This window comes from Oreochromis niloticus, linkage group LG9 (assembly GCF_001858045.2).
Source record: "Oreochromis niloticus isolate F11D_XX linkage group LG9, O_niloticus_UMD_NMBU, whole genome shotgun sequence".
Lineage (NCBI taxonomy): Eukaryota > Metazoa > Chordata > Actinopteri > Cichliformes > Cichlidae > Oreochromis > Oreochromis niloticus.
Window position 1 is genome coordinate 20,358,415 of NC_031974.2, and position 18,796 is coordinate 20,377,210.

The window sequence follows — 18,796 nt, forward strand, 5'->3', positions numbered from 1 at the left end:
ACTTACTGTAATATGACTTTTATTCATTGCATGTCATGAAGTTATTCCTATTTAATTCGTAGGTGCATCATGCCTGCCCGTGGGGTACTTGTGGTGATAGTCCCTCTTGCTTTTCTTTTTGCGCTCTCACAGCAACACGCACAAATACAGCGGCAAACAGCTGCCTGTTTGGACGGCTGTCTTTCACTGCAAGTTGAACGTGGGGGTTGTGTTACGTTGGGGTTGACTGGCAGAGCTACAGTGCTGTCTGCAACCCCTGAACATTCATTACTGTGTCCAGCTTAGCAGGAAGCTAACGTTGCCAACAAGATATACGCCGTTTCTTCCCAATGTCAGCTCCTAAAAACACGCAGACAGAATAGGCAAGCATGCATGCTGTCATGAATATGCCTTTATGGTTTCCCCAGATGAATAAATCTTATCTAGCCACCCCCAGTTGCGATACTTTAGCCGGTTAAAGCTCATCATGGCTGATCGGCCGAGCACCCTTCTTGCTAGCATCTCCAAACCGCCCCATCCTTCTCGAAATTCTGGGGATTTTCAGTCAACCCTAATATCACATACGAGTTGGCGACAACGTGGCGAATAATCCAGAGAGTATCCGACAACTATGGGAGAAATATTTCAGGACATTTTTTTACCTTTATCCAGGGCCAGACCCCAGTTACACCTCCAACATTGGCAAACACTAAAGAGAACTGGATGGAAGAGGAACCGACCACCTTATTTGTCTGGGTAAAAAAAGAAATGAAAATACGTGTCACTGGACGCAACATGACGTATCCATGTAATATTTCACGCATAAAGCTTGTGTTTAGCTAACATAGTTGTGGCTGCATATCGCATATCGCTAACGTACTATGAGTGGAGTTTGAGGTGAATTTTGAATGAAGCCACCCCCGCCGCGGTAAGGATGGTTCAGTCCTGGTGCGCTTCCTCGGATCCCACACTGTAACTTTTGATTCAGAAACAAATGTAATATTTCCAAAGTTGTTTTGCGCACATTTGTGTCACCAAATTGATTTTTAGTCTTATTTATAAGTTTTGCATTTTACAGGTCCGTGTTTCAGTGAAACTTAAGGTTTTGTGCTGACTCCATAAAATATAGTTTTACTTGGAATATTTCTCCAACCATCCATTGGGAATTTTCTCTATTTGGTTAATTAGAAAGTTAGAGCAAACCCTAAGAGTGTCTCACAAACAATCTTGTCAGAATTCTGCATCAAGCTTTATTTGCAAAAGTCCACGCTGGGGCAGTGGCATTGTTGCCAAGATGAGAACTTAAAAAAAAAAAGAAAGAAGATGGGTAGGGGTGGATGGGTAACCCACATACATTTTATATTTAACAAGGAATAGATACCCATAAAGGGAAAATATCAAGAACTGCTGATCCTCAGATTTGACAGCTAAAGCGTCTCCAATAGCTCCAATAGAGGGCGCCACTAAACCACTTGTCCCTGTGTTATTTTAGACAGAAAAATATCCAACAAGAAATAGAGCAGTCTAAAAAGAAGTAATTCAAGCAAAATAAGTGAAGTAAGTTTCCAAACCTGATAGCAGATTTTAGTTTAACTTGGCCAAACGCATGTATATTTCTTTTACAATCTGAAATTACCCTTCCCCCTTTATTTTTTTTTTGACTGAAATCATTTCTCACACTGTAACTGCTTTGAGGACCAGTTAAAAAAAAAAAGAAAAAAAAAGCTTTAAATGAAAGCTCAATTGCTTTCAAAAGTGTCAGATCATCAGTGTTCCTGTCACACTACATCTTTATCTTTGCGCATGTTTCACAAACCCAGTACAATTCCACAGACACGCCTGAGATCTGTGCCATTCACTTTTTACAGACAGATGGAATTACGTGCTTCTGAAATATGCAGTTTACGTAATGTGTCACTGTCACACATTTATCTTCTTTCTCAATATGGTCATCATCCTTCTGCCTTCAGAGCAGAACTACTCAGTCTTTTGCAAGCTATTCAAAAAGGAAAAAAACAAAACATACTGTGCAGACTGAGGTTGAATAAAAGTGAATCTTTGTTTTTATTATTGATTATGAAAATGAACAGGCACCTATTACATGGAGCTTGCACATCCCAGAACAAAATTTCAAATATAAATAACACACCCTTATTAGTGTTGATCACTCACAACAACTTGCAAGCTAAGAGTCCAAACCACATTAAAAAAAAAAAGTAACTAAGGGAAAAAAACAAAAAAAGAACAGCCAAACCCTGTAACATAACCACACGCATGTTTTTAAAAAAAAAAAAACCTTTACTGATCCATTAGGTGTCTCTCTGCACTGATGCTGCTGTGACTACATTTACACAATCGGTGTTTCAGTCAGTCTTATTCTCGAAGCAGTGATAGCAGATACGACCTTATATAATGAAACTAATAAAAAAAACAACATTGGTTAAATAGATGTCTTTAAATTATCAATATAGTTTTGTTTTTAAATCTTCTTCAGATAGCTGTGTGCTGTGGTAATCTCCTCTACAGAATAGAGCATCATCACATTCACGCATGTTCATTCAAGAAACTCAGCTAGACCCTGGAAAGGGGGGGAGGGGGGGTTAAATACAAACAACTCAAGATGGAAAAAATTCAAGTATCTCTGACTGGATGGCGATAAACATGTCTTTAGGAATGGAGTGATTACACTTTGAAATGAGCACAGCCTCTGGAGGTGAGCACTGTTAGCATCCATCCTATAAACCGTGACCTCAGTTATGGAACGACAAAGTTGCCACAATGTTAGATGCCAATAAAAAAAAAAAAAAAAAGTAGGGCTTGAAACTGCATGCACCCCCACTGTAAAAACTACCTTTTTTCTTCCAAAACCAACTTTACACGTTTGTTGCTGACTGTACACAACCTAATTGGCAAAAGATGCAAAGTTCCAAAGAAATAAAGCACTCCTATCATCATTCTGCTATAAAGTTAATGCATCCTCTGCCAGGTTCTTGCACATCATCCAACAATTTAAAGACGCATATATGTACAGAATAGTTTCAGACATGTTACAAGTTTACAACATAACAGTCTCTTTTGGTGAAAATATAGTTAAATTCAAAATCTCTGATAGGTGTCTTTTTAGAGGTGATCTCTTTATTGAAAAAGTACCTGAGCCAAAACTCTGACCAGGGGGAAGAGAGAGAGAAAGAAAAAAAAAAAAAAAAAATTGTCTTCATAAGTTCTAGAAAGACATTCTAGAGATCAAGATGAAGACTTAAATTTAAATTATAAAAGAAAAAAAGAAAAAAAAAAATCAAAAACATACTGACCCGTCAAAAGCACCCCCTTTTCAAAGTATCAGCTAGTTGGGGAAAAAAATACAAAAAAAAATACATAAAAAAAAAAAGAAATCGAACATTTCAGAAGATTAAAGCATGAAATAATAATAATAAAAATATATATCATACAAATACAAATGGATCATGCAATGACATTCTTTAAATGGAAGAGAGGCTGATGCAAGTCTTAAAAGGCTGGACCAGCAAAGTTCAGCCCAACTTTATGAGGAGACAAACGCCGAGGTCACTGGATGACTCCTGGATCTACCGTCACGCCTGTGCTATTCCCGTGCGTACCGAATTTCAGTCCGATGGCAGGAAGAACTGCAACCAGGTCTTAAGAGTTGGAAGATGAAGAAGAGCGTGTGTGCTGTCGATACAGTGGTTAAAAAACTAAAACCCTTAAACCTGATAAGCGTAAAGGACTGCTTACAGTACACCTGCAAGTTGGGAATAACGTAATAGTGCCTTTTTAAACTAGATACCGTCACAGTGCATGTAGTACTACTACTACTACTACTACTAATAAAAACAGATGAAGCATTTTCTTGGGGTTTTGATGGTCAAATCCCTTCCAGAAGACTGTTAGATTTGGATCTCTCTTTGTAGGCCCCAGCATGCATCCATCGGTTATTATTGCACAACACAAGGACCTTAAAATGCAGCCACACACAAACAAAAAAAAGTAACAATAATAATCTTAAAAGAGGAATTATAAGTATCAGTACAAGTCTGCCTTACTTGCTCGCTGCATTGTGACCCTTTTGCCCTCCCCTCAAAAAAACGAAACAAAAACAATACACACAAAAAAAGGAAGTAGTTCCATCTTGGGTGCAGCTAAACGTTCCGTTATTTTCTATTTTACAACAGACTAAAACATGCAGCCAACCGGCCATGGGGGAAAATGCAGCCAAGAGCCTCCAGCGCATGGTGTCCATTGTTCCAGTCAAAGGTCAGAGTTCAAAGACTGAATGATTAAAAAGTGCTTTACGTAGGTCAGTAGGACTTCTCTCTTCTACCATTAATACAAAGTTTGTACATTAGCATGTATCATCTGTGAAGGCAAACAAGACAGCATGAAGATTAGAGGAAAAAGACAAAAACGTTTCAAGTTCAAGAAGCGCTGAAAAAAATAAAACCTTTTTTTTTTTAACTCACCGTGATACCACCATTTTGTTTTCTTTGGATTTTTGTTACATGTTCTTACATAAAACGAGTTATCAGGCGGTCGTCTCTGCAGAAAACAAAAAGCAGCGATTACATTTAACATTTAACACGTGCCCACAAACCCCTGCCGCCCACACCAGGTGTCGCACACTTACCTTTTCTTTGCAGCTTGACAACATGCTGATAATGCTAAGACAAACTGATTGCACTGAGAGCGCTGGCGACCAATCTTCCGTTAGGATAGATAGACAGATGTGACCGTTGCTATACACATGCGGGTGGACAGGTATATTCTCTCCTGTGAACATTACCTGCACAATGAAAGCAAAGCAGACCACATCAACACAACTGAATATGTACAGATAAAAATCCCATGAGGCCGGCGAGCTTTAAGATCCTAAAGAAAGAAGACGCATAAAAACCAACTTTGGGGTGGTTGGGGGTTACATGTGTGGTCAAAGATCCAGCTTGGGGATGAACTTTGGAGAAAGCTAAAACATTCATTACCATCAATTAATGACAGCAAAATAATTAGACTTGCTGCAGGGTTAACCCACTACTGCAGGGATATCAAACTCATTTTACTTTGTGGGCCACATGTAGCGAGCTGGACCAGTGAAGCTTTCCCTTTCTTTATTGTTGATTTAGTGACCGTTTTACATAGTGGATATTTTGTATACCTTGTACAGCACTTTGGTCAACAGACGTTGACTAGTTTAAAACGTGATATATAAATAAACCGATTTGACTTCTGTCGATGTAAAGATGCTTAACTATGGATTTAATCTCAGATATTTTAATGGAAGAAAAACAAGTGTAATTTCAACAGTATGTATCAGAAATGCTGATTAAGGCAAAAGTTCTCATTGCTCATTGTCCATGTTGTAAAATGACCTTGTGAAATTTGTGTGAAAAACCAAAACCTTTTCTGTCGTTTAAATCCACAAAGCTGATTCTGTTCATCTGGATGTCCAGTTTTCAGTGGGAGAAACGTTTTTTCACTTATCCAAGTGACTTCTTAAAAAGTAAGGAAATGTTTCACCCACTGAAAACACAATGTTCAGATAAACAGCATCAGCTTTCTGGGATTTCCTTACTTGGATAATAGAGCACAGGGGAAGTCTTATCAGTAGGAAAAGTTGTAAGGCTTTGGGAAAACACAGTTAGTCCAAAACTGTTCAAGTCCAAAATGTATGCCTTCTTTCACATCTTACTAAACTGTCCAGTTGGTTGGACTGAAGGCTTTGCCGGGCTGATTCTGGCCCCCGGGCCTTATGATTGACACCACTGCTCTACAGGGATATGAGGCTCTCGGATTAGGACAGAGGGGCTGGGACACGGTGAGAGAGAGAGAGGAAAAGCAAACCGCGTAGGGAGAGCTAGACAGGAGATACAGCATGTTTTATAAAAAAGTAGACACGTTCTATAAAAAACACTGGGCTACATTTGACTTTAAAAAAGGCACACGAGTGAGGGCCAAGCAGGAAGATATGGAAAGTGTGAGAAGCAAAAAGCTAGAGTCAGAAGTGCTAAAGCAGAGAGAAGGGGGAGCGGGTAAAAAGGGTAATGAAGGGTTGAGTCAGTCTGGCACCAGACCGGGCCTCACGGGAGAGTGCAGGCTCCACATCATGAGGGGGGTGACTGATATGAATGGAAAGCACAGCTAGCTTTATAGTCTAAAGATCAAGACCAAAAAAAAAAAATCTCTTAAAATATTTACTCAAACCTCCAAATCACACCAAGCCAACAGCGTCTGTAGGTAACCTAAATCTTCTATTTCACTAAGATATCTAGTCTTAGGTCCATGCTGTGCCTTGTTCTAGTGCTGAATCTGTGCTCACCACAAGTTTCAATATCTTTAACTTCAGAAAAAGAAAAACAGAAGTAGCCCCCGTTTTGTTTCATAAGGCAGGCCTCTAATTTGCATGTGTACAACTGCTCAGAAATTGGAATCACCAAAAAAGAAAAAAAAAAAAATATATAAAGCTTTTTATTAAACTCTCAATCATTTTTACCACAACTGAAAATTGCTGTGAAGAAGCAGCAAATTTTGACAGTTCAGTGTCTGGAACATCAGCCATTGTGGGTTCAAGTTCAATGAGGAAAAAACACACAGAGGAAATTTCATACTAGTGTGTGTACCATTCTGTCAGCAAAGTGTCTCTAACCAGAACAGGGGGGAGAGAAAAAAAAGATATGAAGCCCCAGTGAACACAACACCCATCTCAATGCGACAGTGAAGAGGTGATTTTAATGACACTAGGCAGAGCTTCAATGGAAAAGGCCAAATCTGAGACTGGCCAATAAAAGAAAACCAAGACTGCTCAACGCTTCATGCATTCGACTGAGAAAGGCTGGAAAATGGTGGTAAGATCAAACAATTCCACCTTTAAAGTGTTTCCAACAAAAATTGAGATGGTTTGTTTTGTAGTGGGTAAAGGAAAAGATTTATATAAGATTAAACGAGATGTCGAATAAGGAAGGATTGGAAATGCCATGCTGTAATCTGCTGGAAGCAGCATGATTGGACCGAATGCAGGACAGTGATCTAAAAAACAGCTCCAAAGTACACAAGAACTCTTTATAGAACTGGTTAGCTTGGGGTCTGTCTTTAATGGAGACGTCACTGCAGTCACCAGATCTCAACCATACCCATTAGATTACCTCAACAAACTTGAAACAACTCAAATGTCAAATGTCTGATGTGTGCAAATAAACGGTTCTTTGATGAAAGCAAAGTCTGAAGGCCAAAAAACAGATGTAAAAACTTTAGGTCGTGCCCAAAGTTTTCCTATTCTGTCTTCTTTAAAGCTGAAGTTATTATTGGAGACGGATTTTAATCTTAAAAATTGTGTAAGCATTAAAAATAATATAAAATAAAAAATTCTAGAGAATACTCTTTGATTTCACATTTCAATCTGATGATGATGATTAGTTTTAATTGCAAAGCTTATATTTTTCCCCATGTGAATGACACAGAATCTGCAAATGACTGGTGGAGTGATGTGCAGAGCTTGGATGGCTAAAACATGTCATAAAATGAGTAAATGCACAAATAAAAAGCCTTTATACAATTGTAACAATCTAAACTGTAAGATTACACAACACTGTTTAAAATTTGACATCTTTGTTTTAGAAGATGCTGCACAGGGTTAAAGTTCTGGTAGGAAATCTGTAGTTTCTCCTGTGCGCATGTAGCTATGAAACTCAATAAAAAGGCTCAACAGAAACTGAAGCTGTTATGCAAAAATTGTCAAGTGATTTTGATCAGACTTTGTTTTCTTTTACATGACAATAAAAGGATATAAGGTGAAAGAAGTTCTTCCAGAGGCCCCAGGAGAGGACTTCAACAGTGGACAAATCTGATAGTGTGTCCTTCCTATTTGAGAGGGTAACAGCTAAGTAGCTCAATTTATCTAATTTTCTCTACCTATTTTTAGACGGGCAGGCTCCTAATCAGTGAAACAAGACTGTTGAGTCAAACTAATCCCATCAAACATGGCTTCAGTGAGACTTCTGCACTGCTGTCTCTCAGTGATTCCAAGCCAACATTCATTGCACTAATGACCATAGAACCAAGATGTTTCATGAGATTACAGCAGGTATCTAGCCGATGAATATAAAAGACTGTTTCTACAGCTCTTCAGTTTGTGAGTTTATTTCAATCGGAACCTCACTGTGGACCACGAACTCAGGAATATCAATCTTTGATATCAAACTAGGAATGGATGTGGGACATTAGATCAGAGTAGCAAACGGTGTAAAGGAAACATCATCAGACCAGGTTCCAAGTCCTTTGTTCATCTGCATCTCTTGCACCCACAGTGCAGACAAAACAGATCCATAAGAAAAGATGGTTAATAAAGTGAACTTATAGAGAGCTTCAGACAAAGTGCTTTAAAATGCTTAACATTTACCCACACACCTACACACAAACAATAATGACTGCTGAGCTTACCTGAGGTGAATCAAAAGGATATCGACTACTAAATTTGAAAAGCAGCTGAAATTTCTCTCCTTCATACAGTGTGCCGGGTGCTCCCTCCATATCTACAATCCACCTAAAAAAAATAAAAGCACAATATTAAAATATGTCAAACAAAAAAAATAAAAATTACATAAAATAACACAGATCACCTTGAGATAATCAGGGTCTAGTAATCTCTGACTAGAAATCAGAGTGACACATAAGGGCTTATGTAAATATGAAAAAAGGCCATTTTTCTTTTAAATTTATGAAGTGGGGGAGGGAGATCCCATGTCATTAAATTGCAACATTAATTCTCTCAAATTACAACTTACAATAACTTACAAAAACTTACAATTTTTAGCTTATAATTTCATTAATTTGCAAGAAAAAAACAAAACAAAACACATTTTTAGAGATTTACACAAATCAGAGAAAGGAGGAAACCACAAGGAACCACAAAACCCTGCAAGGTTGCCCACAATTTGCATGGAGGAAATGAGCAAATTTAGCCTTGATTCACCATATTAGCAGAAAAACCTGCGCCTTTAAGGGACTTTGGGCCTATACAGATAAAAACAGCACAGTTTGAATGAGGTGCACCAATTAATTTTGCTACCCTCATTACTGTGTGCAAATCCAAATTGCGAGAACCAGTTGATTTGTGGTTTTGGGGGGTTGGAGTAAAGATCTTACAAATTTTTGACAGGATAATCTCAAAAACTACTCAGGCTTTTTCCTCATACGTAGTGTACTTGACAATGAAGTTATGAATTTCCTCCTTTCAAGTGAGAATACCAGGTTTAGCACTTCCTTTCAGACATAAACCTTCAGTGCTTTGGGAGAAAATGACATTTCTATAAAAGCAAAGTTTGGTTTATGAGCGATAATGTGCTCTGTGTTCAATCTTACAATTCTGGAGTAGGTGGGAAACACAATGACAGCTTTGACATTATTTCTGTTAATAATGTGTCATTTTATAATTTGGCAGCAGATTAGCTAGAGACAAGTACAGAACCACATGTAATTATCATTAAAAAAAAAAATATCATACACAATGTGAGATGCCGGTTCTGCAGTAAGTGTGTGTAATCAAAAGCTTTCAGTCTGACTCATTTCAGTGACATTCAATATTCAGCTGGGTTATGACAGTGCTTTAGTAATAATGTGATATTCTATTGATCTACTGGACAAAATCTATTTTCGCTTCTGTGGTCAGGCTACAGAACTCTGCTGACTGAGCTGCTAGCAATTCAATCCTGCACAGATGATTGCAAATACAGAGTCTTGGGCCCCTGGGATGAAAGACAGCCTACCTGCACCGCACACTCTTTACACACACAACTCAAGACTGCTGAATGTAGCTTCACTGGTGGCAAAAATAAATTGAGTGCAGAACAGTTGTGGGGCTCATAGTAGAATCCTTAGAAGAAAAAAGCATCACAATCTCTGACCTAATTTTTCCATGCAAGCAGTGCAGACATGACACCAGAGAGTCCTGTGGCTGTTAGCCAGGTTTATAGCCTCATGCCTCATTCAAATCTAGACTGGTACACATGATCGTTTAAGCCTACATATAAAGTCTGTCCTCCTTAAAACGTTGCCCTTGGAAAGGGTCAGTCACAGTGTCTAAACAAAGCTCCACTTTTCCTTCAAGAAGCTCCGAGGGAGGCCTGATCGCACTACCAACTCATGCTGAATACAGTCAGGGACTTCAAGGACATCACGCTCAACGTGCTCAAATTCCCTATAGCCTGGTGATTATATGATCCAGTCAACAAAAATAACACTGAGACATTTAGTGAAAGTGTAGGGACAAGGACAAATGGAGTACACCTGAGAGGCCCAAGAGTGCCTTTAAGCAGCAGTTTCCCTGTTTACATTAAGTGACTCATTACACCATGAAGCTAACCAATATAGGACTAGCACACAATACACTTAAAAAACAAAACAAAACCATTGTACTGTAACGAGCAACACTGAGAGTCAAAGTGTACTATATAAACAAAAGGTGCAAAGCTGAAAACACACCGACCCCTTATTGCGGCAACATACTGGCTTGTGTGCTTCTATGCCAAGCAGAACAAGAGTACGTCATACTCCAGTCAGGATAATAAAGACAATTCATGACCACAGTCAATCATGACAACAGAAAGTAGCATAAAGAGACCTCGTGACATCAGAGCCGAGCATAAAAAAGGCACACCCACACATGCCTTGTCAAAGAAATGATACACAAGGATCACACAAGCCAGCAGGACTGGTTAGGAGGGTTAGGAGACTTGTCAGTCATGCAAGGCATTTGTCAGACCAGGTGATTGTTATCTAATGAGGAAGATGCCACCATAATTGACCAGTGACAAACACTCCAACGTGCACCCTCTCTTTCAGACGGCATTGGAGGCTAGAAACCATGCCATACAACTCTAAAAGTTAGTAACCTAACAAGTTCTGATCCAGCTTAGAAACTATTCTCAAATCCATTTACAAGACTACAATTCAACTCATATTTCCTGCTTATCAGAAACAATATGACATGGCAACAGTAGTCATGGGGTTTAAGGGGATACACCACGACAAACAGACAGAAAGGTCAGCTAAGCAGCCTCTGTTTCTAGCCCAACTCCTGCATGCCAGCCATTAAATATTTTATAAGGATGAATAGTGACACTGTGCATTAGAGACACTCTACGAAGGGCCTGTGGCTGCCAGTTGCTGGAATGACCCCAATTCCTCACCACTACACACTGCTGAGGCCGTGGTGTCTTACCTCCAACCACAGCTACCTTTATGGCATGCCGCATGGTTGCCACACTACCCTTTTAAAGAGATGAAACCTGGCATTTCACAAAGCCACGTGGTATTTGAGCAAACACGATAGGCATATTGGTGATAAAAACCCAGAAGTGCTGCCACTCTGAAACAAATGAGTCACAGGAAATTTAAAAAAAAAAAAAAGAGAGAGAGAAGGACTTACTGTGTAATGGTATTCTGTACACTTTTTTCATTGAGGGTCATTCCTGGGGGTGGATCGTTTTGCAAGGCTAATAATTCCTTTTGTAGCCTTTTCTGTGGGAGAAAACATGATTGGGTTTATACCCCCCAAAAATAAACAAAAAGAGTTGAAATACTGGCTCAAGTCAAGTCAAATCAAACAGAGTAGTGGCTGAGAAATTTAGCAAATGGGTTCATCAATTTTATTAAGAGGCCCATACCCGGAAAAACACTGATACATCAATGGTATTCCAATGAGAGGTTACCGTTTATTAGTAGTTAAACGTGACCCAAACAAAACTATTTAAAACAGGTAAGTGTTTAAAAAACATGTATGAAATTAGCTTTACGAGTTTGATTTATTTAGACGGGATAACAGTCAGTCGACTGAACACCGCAATTTCTGTGAAAGCGATGCACCTGTTCAGCTGTTCAGGAGGAAACTGCAACTGTTCGATCTGCGCACCGTCTGCTTAGCTCACTGTGGTGAGAGCCCGGCCACTTAACAGCCAACATTTACGGGAAACATCGGAAATTTTTCCACTTCATATCCTTGAATTATCACGCCTTTCTGAGAAGAACTTACACACGGGCCAAGTCATCGACATACAGTTCCAGGAAGCTAGCTTCTACTAGCTTTGACTTGCTGTTGATGATGATGATGATGATGATGGGCTAGTTGTATTGCTAGCAAAGAGCAGCCGCTAAACCTGAACAGTTGAGGATAAATGTCATCGATTTTACTGTAACGTCACCACCACTTTGGGCAAATACGCGTACGTAAATGAAGTGGTCGATAAAGTGCCAGGAAAAAAACAGCCGGGAGGTCCGGTAAAAATCACAAAATAAGCGATCGCTGTCAATTGTGTTCTTACCTGCATCGACGCCATGATGGAAACCCCCCCTCCTCCTGCCTCAGCGCAGAGTGTAGAAACGTACGTCAGGCGGTCACGTGATTTAAGTTGTTTTGACAGCAGAAAAGAAATCCACACGAACGTGTGTGTGTGCGCCACCGTCACCGCCAAGATGTCCGTAACATTTAGCAGATTTATCACAGCATTTCACCAGCGATAAAGACAACATAATATTTTTAAATGGGACTTCGGGCACCTCCAGTGACCGTTGCTAAAGGATGTATTTTAGTTATTAAAAGACAGAAACTTCCTGCCTTTGAGGTATAACATGATCAGACGCTCTGGTGGAGTAAACGTACCTAAAAATGAGAATAACATTGGTTTCTGCAACCTCTAAGTGTGACAGCAATGACTCATCATGACAAAATGCTTCAAGGAACAGACTTCCTGTGATCATTATTATTCGTTTTCCTGATGATGATTTTTATTATTTGAGCTGCTTTAGCTCGTTATGTTATCTTACTGTCATTTCTTTTGGGTGTCAGTGTCTTAAGCACAGGAAGCATATTCATTTATCTGTGTAAGCAAAAATTTTGAACATTTCATCCAGTTGAACTGCAATTGGATCTAACCTCCTAATGTTTCCTACAGAGAAAAGGTCTCTTGGTAGGCAGAGTTGCATCAGATGTGATATAAGCTCTCGCCTCACCATGGGAATTAACGCTTGGGTGTATCACATGGCATGGCTGGTAAGCACTCCATATAGGCACCAGTCAAATAGATGGATGCATGGACACAGGCAATGTAAATTTCTAAAACTTGAATGTGCAAGGCAATGTTTATTCAGAGTAATAAGATCACATCGATCAGCTTTCCATTTTTATGTAGCTTAAGTGATCACTGACTTTTTTATTAGCACAGAAATTTCTTCTATAACATGCAACCCAAAGCCCTTATGTCATATCGCTTTATGGGACTTTAAGAAGTTTGTACCAATTATTTTATCCTAGAGTCATAAATTCACTTCTTGATGAATCAGTGTCACGCTGGAGCACTACGAGCATACAGCGAGTCCTTTCATGCATTTGTTCAGTATTTCCTATAAGTTTTTATTTTTAATCCACATTTTAAGTATTTTTATTCTAACACAATATTAACAGTGTTTAAACTACAGCAGTCACTGCAGTTCTCCCACGATAGTTTAAAAAAAAAAGCAGTATTTTCAGATTCAATACACATTTTTATTTCAGCATTGCCATGCTAATTAAATTACACACATCTGAGGTTCATTCATTTTCCAAACATCCCTATCTGATCAGTATAAAGAGTAATCCCTTTAAACCCCCTCCAACTACTGATGTGAAAAAAACCCCAGTGAATTATCTATTTTAGTGTATACAACATCCCCACTGTTGCCTTTATCTCAAATATCTTTTTTTTTTTAACTTAAAAAAAAAAGAATAAAAATAGGAAGCATGTTCATTGTGGAAATGGTATTTCATTTCATGAGGCACAAGGTACCAAAAACTGGAAACAAAGTGCTCACCAAATACGTCTTTATTAAGATGGTGAGGTGAGGAGAGATTTCGGGGGGGGGGGGGCACATTTGTCACATTCTGCTATATCCATTTAACATGTTAAAATGACATCTTTTAATACTAATGAAATAACAGCAAACCAAAGAAAAAGGATCATTTTCTTTTCATATGAAGTGAATAGCAAAACAAGTTAAATACTCAAAAAAAGAAAACAAAAAGAAACTAAAAATGTTTTAAGCTTTTTTTCCATTATCTTTGTAACTTTAGCAATCCAAAAAGTTTGCAGCCATGAGTAGTTCCAGTGCGATCTCCGGTGCGATGGGGAATTCGGGTATTTCTGTGGAGCTGTTGGTGTAACGGACCTTGTAGGTGAAATACATGCAGACCTTGGAGAGGACATGAGATGGAATCTCTCTGAAATTCACTTCGTTGGTTTCATTCTCAGCAAATTGTCCTGCAGACAGACAATATCATGTTCATACATTAAAAGAACATATACAGGAATTTCCTCTGTGTTGAATTCCTGTCATTGCTCTGCCATCGTGAGCAAAACTGAGCTCTTAATGTTGGTCATGGATTTGATAAATCTGGAACTAAACAGTTACTTTTACAGAAACCGTGAAAGGAGAAAAGATATCGGAGCCAACTGAATCTATAAACATATTGCTAGACTTATGAAAAAAAGAAAAACAGTTTTCTCTGCACTGATGCTACTGGAATAGTATAATGAACAAGCTAGATACAATTACTGAGGTATTATCCTGCTAATGTGTTTACACCGGATACTGCTACCAAACAGCCCTATCACAGTGGTTCATGTCTATGCCACTGTAGTTACTTTTCTGTTAAGGTGCACATCAGCCTACAGTGTAAAGTAAAGAGCTACAACATAGATTTAAGTCATGCACTGAGCATGACACCTAAAAACACCTTATTAACCAAAAAAGTATTCTGAAAGCTTTCCAGTGTACTGGCCCAAGTAAAAGTGAACAGCAGCATATATCTGACGACTAATCAATTGTGTGTGCAGGTCTTGTTTTTAAATGTAGATGCATCCTCTGATCTTTTAAAGGCGTAATGTTACTAGTGTGGGTTTAATTATAGTGAGTTACTCAACATTAAAATGATTTGATTTGCCTAGCTTTGCCTTCGGGGCCTGCAACAGCTACAGCAAGCTAAAACTGTACAAAAGATTCATCATGAGCAAGGAGAAAATACCAGAGCTTGAGCTTTAAAAAAAACAAAACACCAAACACCCACTCTCCATACAACACCTAAGCTGGAGAAAACCTTGAATATGTACACTCTCATTATGGATGGAGTCAATAAACAGAATTCTGCATGATGATCAGAGCAAGATAGGTAATCAAGTAAAGTCGTGCAAAAATATTTGCAAGTTAATTGGAAAATATCAGACCATATAATAGATATTGATATAACAATACTTATTTTAAAAAGTATTGAACTGTCCAATTAATTGTAATTATATACACCTACAGAGATATTTTTGATCAGGGATAAATGAGGTAATGAATAATGGCATTTGCATCAATGAAATCCTACGAATAGTATTGCTAACAAAGGGGAGCACAGTGCCATCAACTGGAGAAACAGAATTAACTTGACTGAGAGCAATAACACCATCTCCTACAAGCACCACTATGCACATCTTTTACAGAACCTCACACTACCTCTAACAAAATTAATAAAGTAATAGATCACATGATGATCATGTGGTTGAGGTACTACAATGGGATTTCTATATGTGCGTTGTTTTTAAAAATGCGAAAAGAGAAAAAAAAAAAACAATCCAGAAAATACTTTAAATGCCAGGGGAAAACAAATAAAGTAAAAACAGCAGCAAAACAAACGTTACGTTCTTCACTGTTTAAATACACTTGGTTCCAAATTCCAAATAACTACTCACACTGGATTAAAGAGGACAGCAATCCAATAGCTTGCAGAGAAAACTGTGGAAGCTGTTTCTGCCACAAATTGTTTTTCTTTTTCCCCGATCCGTAAGTCAAAATTTTGAGTTATCCTGAAATTTTGGCTAACTCAAAATTGGGGCTGCGGTACAGGTTAGCATTGGTCTGAGACTAACTCAAAACACTAAGAAAACACCTCAAAATTCACACACACAAAAAAACCCATTAAAATTTTCAAATTACTTAGTGATTTATTTATTTTTTGTTGGGGGGGGGGGGGGGGGGCAATTTTTAGTCGCTGATTTATTTATTTTTTTTAAGCAGATTGGCAGAAACAAGCTACCACTAGAAAAAAAAAACCTGACATGATCTTCAAAGTGCAACAAAATTACTGGAGAGCATGACCAATGATTGTATGTATGTTACCATTAGATTACAAATCATTCAAGTTAAAAAGTTAAATTTGCTCCTTTTTAACAATGTCAGTGTCTGAATTCTCACCTGGCCCACTTAACATGGCTTTGATAGTCCCAGATGTCAAGGCATGTTCTCGTTTCACAATGAACTCGTGGCCATCAGACGAGATCAGCTTCACATACATGGCATCTGGCCCTTCGCAGCCACCATAGGTTCTCTCTTCACCATCTGTGAAGTAACAGAAATGACAACCGACAATTTTAAACAGGTGTACGACAACAGCTACTGAAGAGGGATGAAATGAGAGCTCAGTGTGGCTACTTTAATGTGGAGAAATGGGAATAGTGGATTTCTAGCCATCACTCACCCATGTTGTTCCGGGATTTCTTTAATCCTAAAAAGGAAAAACATTAAAACATCACTCTTTTTGGGGTATAACTTACAACTCAACATTTAATTCCCTAGATTACACAACGATTGCCACAGTGTTTGTTATACTGCCGGTTGTTAAATGTTAACGCTGGTTATTCCGTCGGTTATGATTTATGACAAACGCCGCGTAACGTTAGGCCCATTAAAACAAAGCTAGCTTCCGTTAAGAGACATATGAACATCTTCACCTGTAAATCCTCTGCGCCCATCATATCTAAATCACACAGCAATGGTTGTGAATTTATTCCTCTATCTTACGTGTACCCAGCCGTCAGGGTTAGTCAGCTCTGGCTAGCCTGCTAAAACCTTTCCAAAAAATTGATATAACTTTTTTATTTTACCGCTTGTTTACAATGTAAAACTCAAACCACATAGTTGGCTTTGACATACGGCAATACATAAAATCACGTAACGGAAAAGATACACGGATTCTTACCACTATGTAGCTTAAAGCGTAGAGAAGATTGTGTTTCAGCTAACGTTAGCTATCAGGATGTTGAACCCGGAACCAGTATGGGCGAACACACGTCCGCAGTAAATTTGTTCCGCAGAGTGGCTAAAGAAAAGTGTCCGGTCTTTGCCAGTTATGTGTATAAAATAAATAAATAATAATATTCATATTACTATGGCGAGCAAAGTTTAATTTTTAAAATAAAATATTGTCTTCTACGATCACAAAATACGTGTCAGGATAATGAGCGTTTAACTGTCCGCTATTGTATATGAGTCAGCATATCGAAATAATACATTAAGGTAAACAGATAAGGCTAAATAAGCAGAAGAAGTAAGAAATTTTCTGGGTTTATTATTATTATTATTATTATTATTATTATTATTATTATTATTATTATTTTATCAAGAGCTCAGATGACTAAAATTGGTTTACGGGCTAATGCCTTGTTAATCCTATAGGGAGCGCCTGTGTTCAAGCTTAACCTCCCCGACTGTTTCCACTGCGTCTGTGACGAGCGACAGCAGGTGCTGATTGAACATGACAGAGACATTTTATAGGGCCATAAATCTGGATTCAAGAAAGAATGAGAGAGGCGGGGGAGGCATGTACTCTGTGCTTTTATATCTTCTGAAGTCCAGCCAGTACAAAATATCATAAGAGTACAAAATATCATAAGAATATAGAATACATAAGGACAACATCACAGCAAATGGGTACCTACGCTCAGGTTCAGACTGTGTCTTTGCCTGGACCTCTCTGCCTGGAGGTCTTGGTAAAAAAGTCATGCAGGAAAAGTGATGACTGTTGAAATCTGAGGCTCACAAATGGACGCAGAGTTATCTGAGCTGGGACACTAAGAGTAGTATACTGAGCATGCCTGGAAACTGTACAGTTTGATGCAAGAGTGATGAAGTGTATGTTCCTTACGGATAGTATTGTGGGACTGTGATATACTTTTTTCCCACTTATTCTGATATCTAGGGATCCAGAGTTCACTCACCAGTGGGAGAAGGAGTCCATTTTCCAAGACATCACTAGCCAGTTATTTATAATTGGCTGTGCTGGGTTCTGCCATAGATATCAGTGAAGAGGCAACACCAAATCTGGTATTTATTTTTTATTGCAAGTATTACATGCTGTTGCTTTGTGCTCCAGAAGGTTCTATCACCTTTGTTGCCTGTTAACTTTCTTTCTCTCTCTCTCTCTCTCTCTCTCTCTCTCTCTCTCTCTTACACACACAGACACACAACCAAAAACAATCACTGACCTTCCAGTCCCCCATTACACCATTAGTGCTTATGATCAGAGAGGGCGGGTGGCGGCGGCCTCTTTGATGTCCCTCTGATACGACCCACCCGGCTGCAGCTGCTCTTGGCTCTATTTTGGGGAGGCTGTTGTGGGCCCTTACAACAGGGCTTCCTTAAACCACACAAACACGCAGAACACATGCAAACACTCGTGTCATGTGCAGTGATACCATTCATCCCTGTGACAACTGAACTCTATACAGATCACACTTTCTTGTACCCATCTCTGGTGCTATGGAAAAACTTGAGCCACCAATTATTTCTTTATATTTTTCTAGGAAAATGAGAGACGGCTGCAGCTATTTATTGAAAAGTGGAAACATACATGGAAATACAGTATATAAGGCAAAATCTGAGTTTGTGTAATTCTAACAACCTTGAAATACAGCTTTATTCTTCAACACAGCCTGAACTCTGTTGGGGAAGCTTTCTTGTCATT

General features: G+C 38.7%; 3 protein-coding genes across 5 annotated transcripts in view; all 3 read right to left on the reverse strand.

The window, feature by feature from the left end:
• Positions 1-749, reverse strand: part of stau2 (staufen double-stranded RNA binding protein 2) — a 102,566-nt gene extending 101,817 nt beyond the window's left edge. Inside the window, exon 1 of the mRNA XM_005471792.3 lies at positions 642-749. The gene's annotated coding sequence lies outside the window, so the exon portion shown is untranslated. The remainder of the gene's footprint in view (positions 1-641) is intronic.
• Positions 750-2,019: 1,270 nt separating this feature from the next.
• ube2wb (ubiquitin conjugating enzyme E2 Wb) lies at positions 2,020-12,403 on the reverse strand. 3 transcript variants are annotated; one of them, XM_005471791.3, is made up of 6 exons: positions 12,303-12,403; positions 11,411-11,502; positions 8,425-8,527; positions 4,622-4,777; positions 4,458-4,533; positions 2,020-4,353 (listed from the first exon to the last, which is right to left on the reverse strand). In XM_005471791.3, exons 1-6 carry the CDS (start codon positions 12,315-12,317, stop codon positions 4,340-4,342), a joined length of 456 nt encoding a protein of 151 aa, XP_005471848.1. In that variant the 5' UTR covers positions 12,318-12,403; the 3' UTR covers positions 2,020-4,339. The 3 variants fall into 3 exon arrangements, with proteins under 3 accessions (XP_005471848.1, XP_005471847.1, XP_025766171.1); XM_005471790.4 differs by lacking the exon at positions 12,303-12,403 and adding an exon at positions 12,014-12,257; XM_025910386.1 differs by lacking the exon at positions 12,303-12,403 and adding an exon at positions 11,848-11,985.
• Positions 12,404-13,500: 1,097 nt separating this feature from the next.
• Positions 13,501-17,169, reverse strand: eloca (elongin C paralog a). Its single transcript, XM_003443472.5, has 4 exons — positions 17,033-17,169; positions 16,532-16,558; positions 16,249-16,392; positions 13,501-14,273 (listed from the first exon to the last, which is right to left on the reverse strand). The coding sequence occupies exons 2-4, from the start codon at positions 16,533-16,535 to the stop codon at positions 14,083-14,085; spliced, it is 339 nt and encodes a 112-aa protein (XP_003443520.1). The 5' UTR covers positions 16,536-16,558; positions 17,033-17,169; the 3' UTR covers positions 13,501-14,082.
• Positions 17,170-18,796: the final 1,627 nt, after the last annotated feature.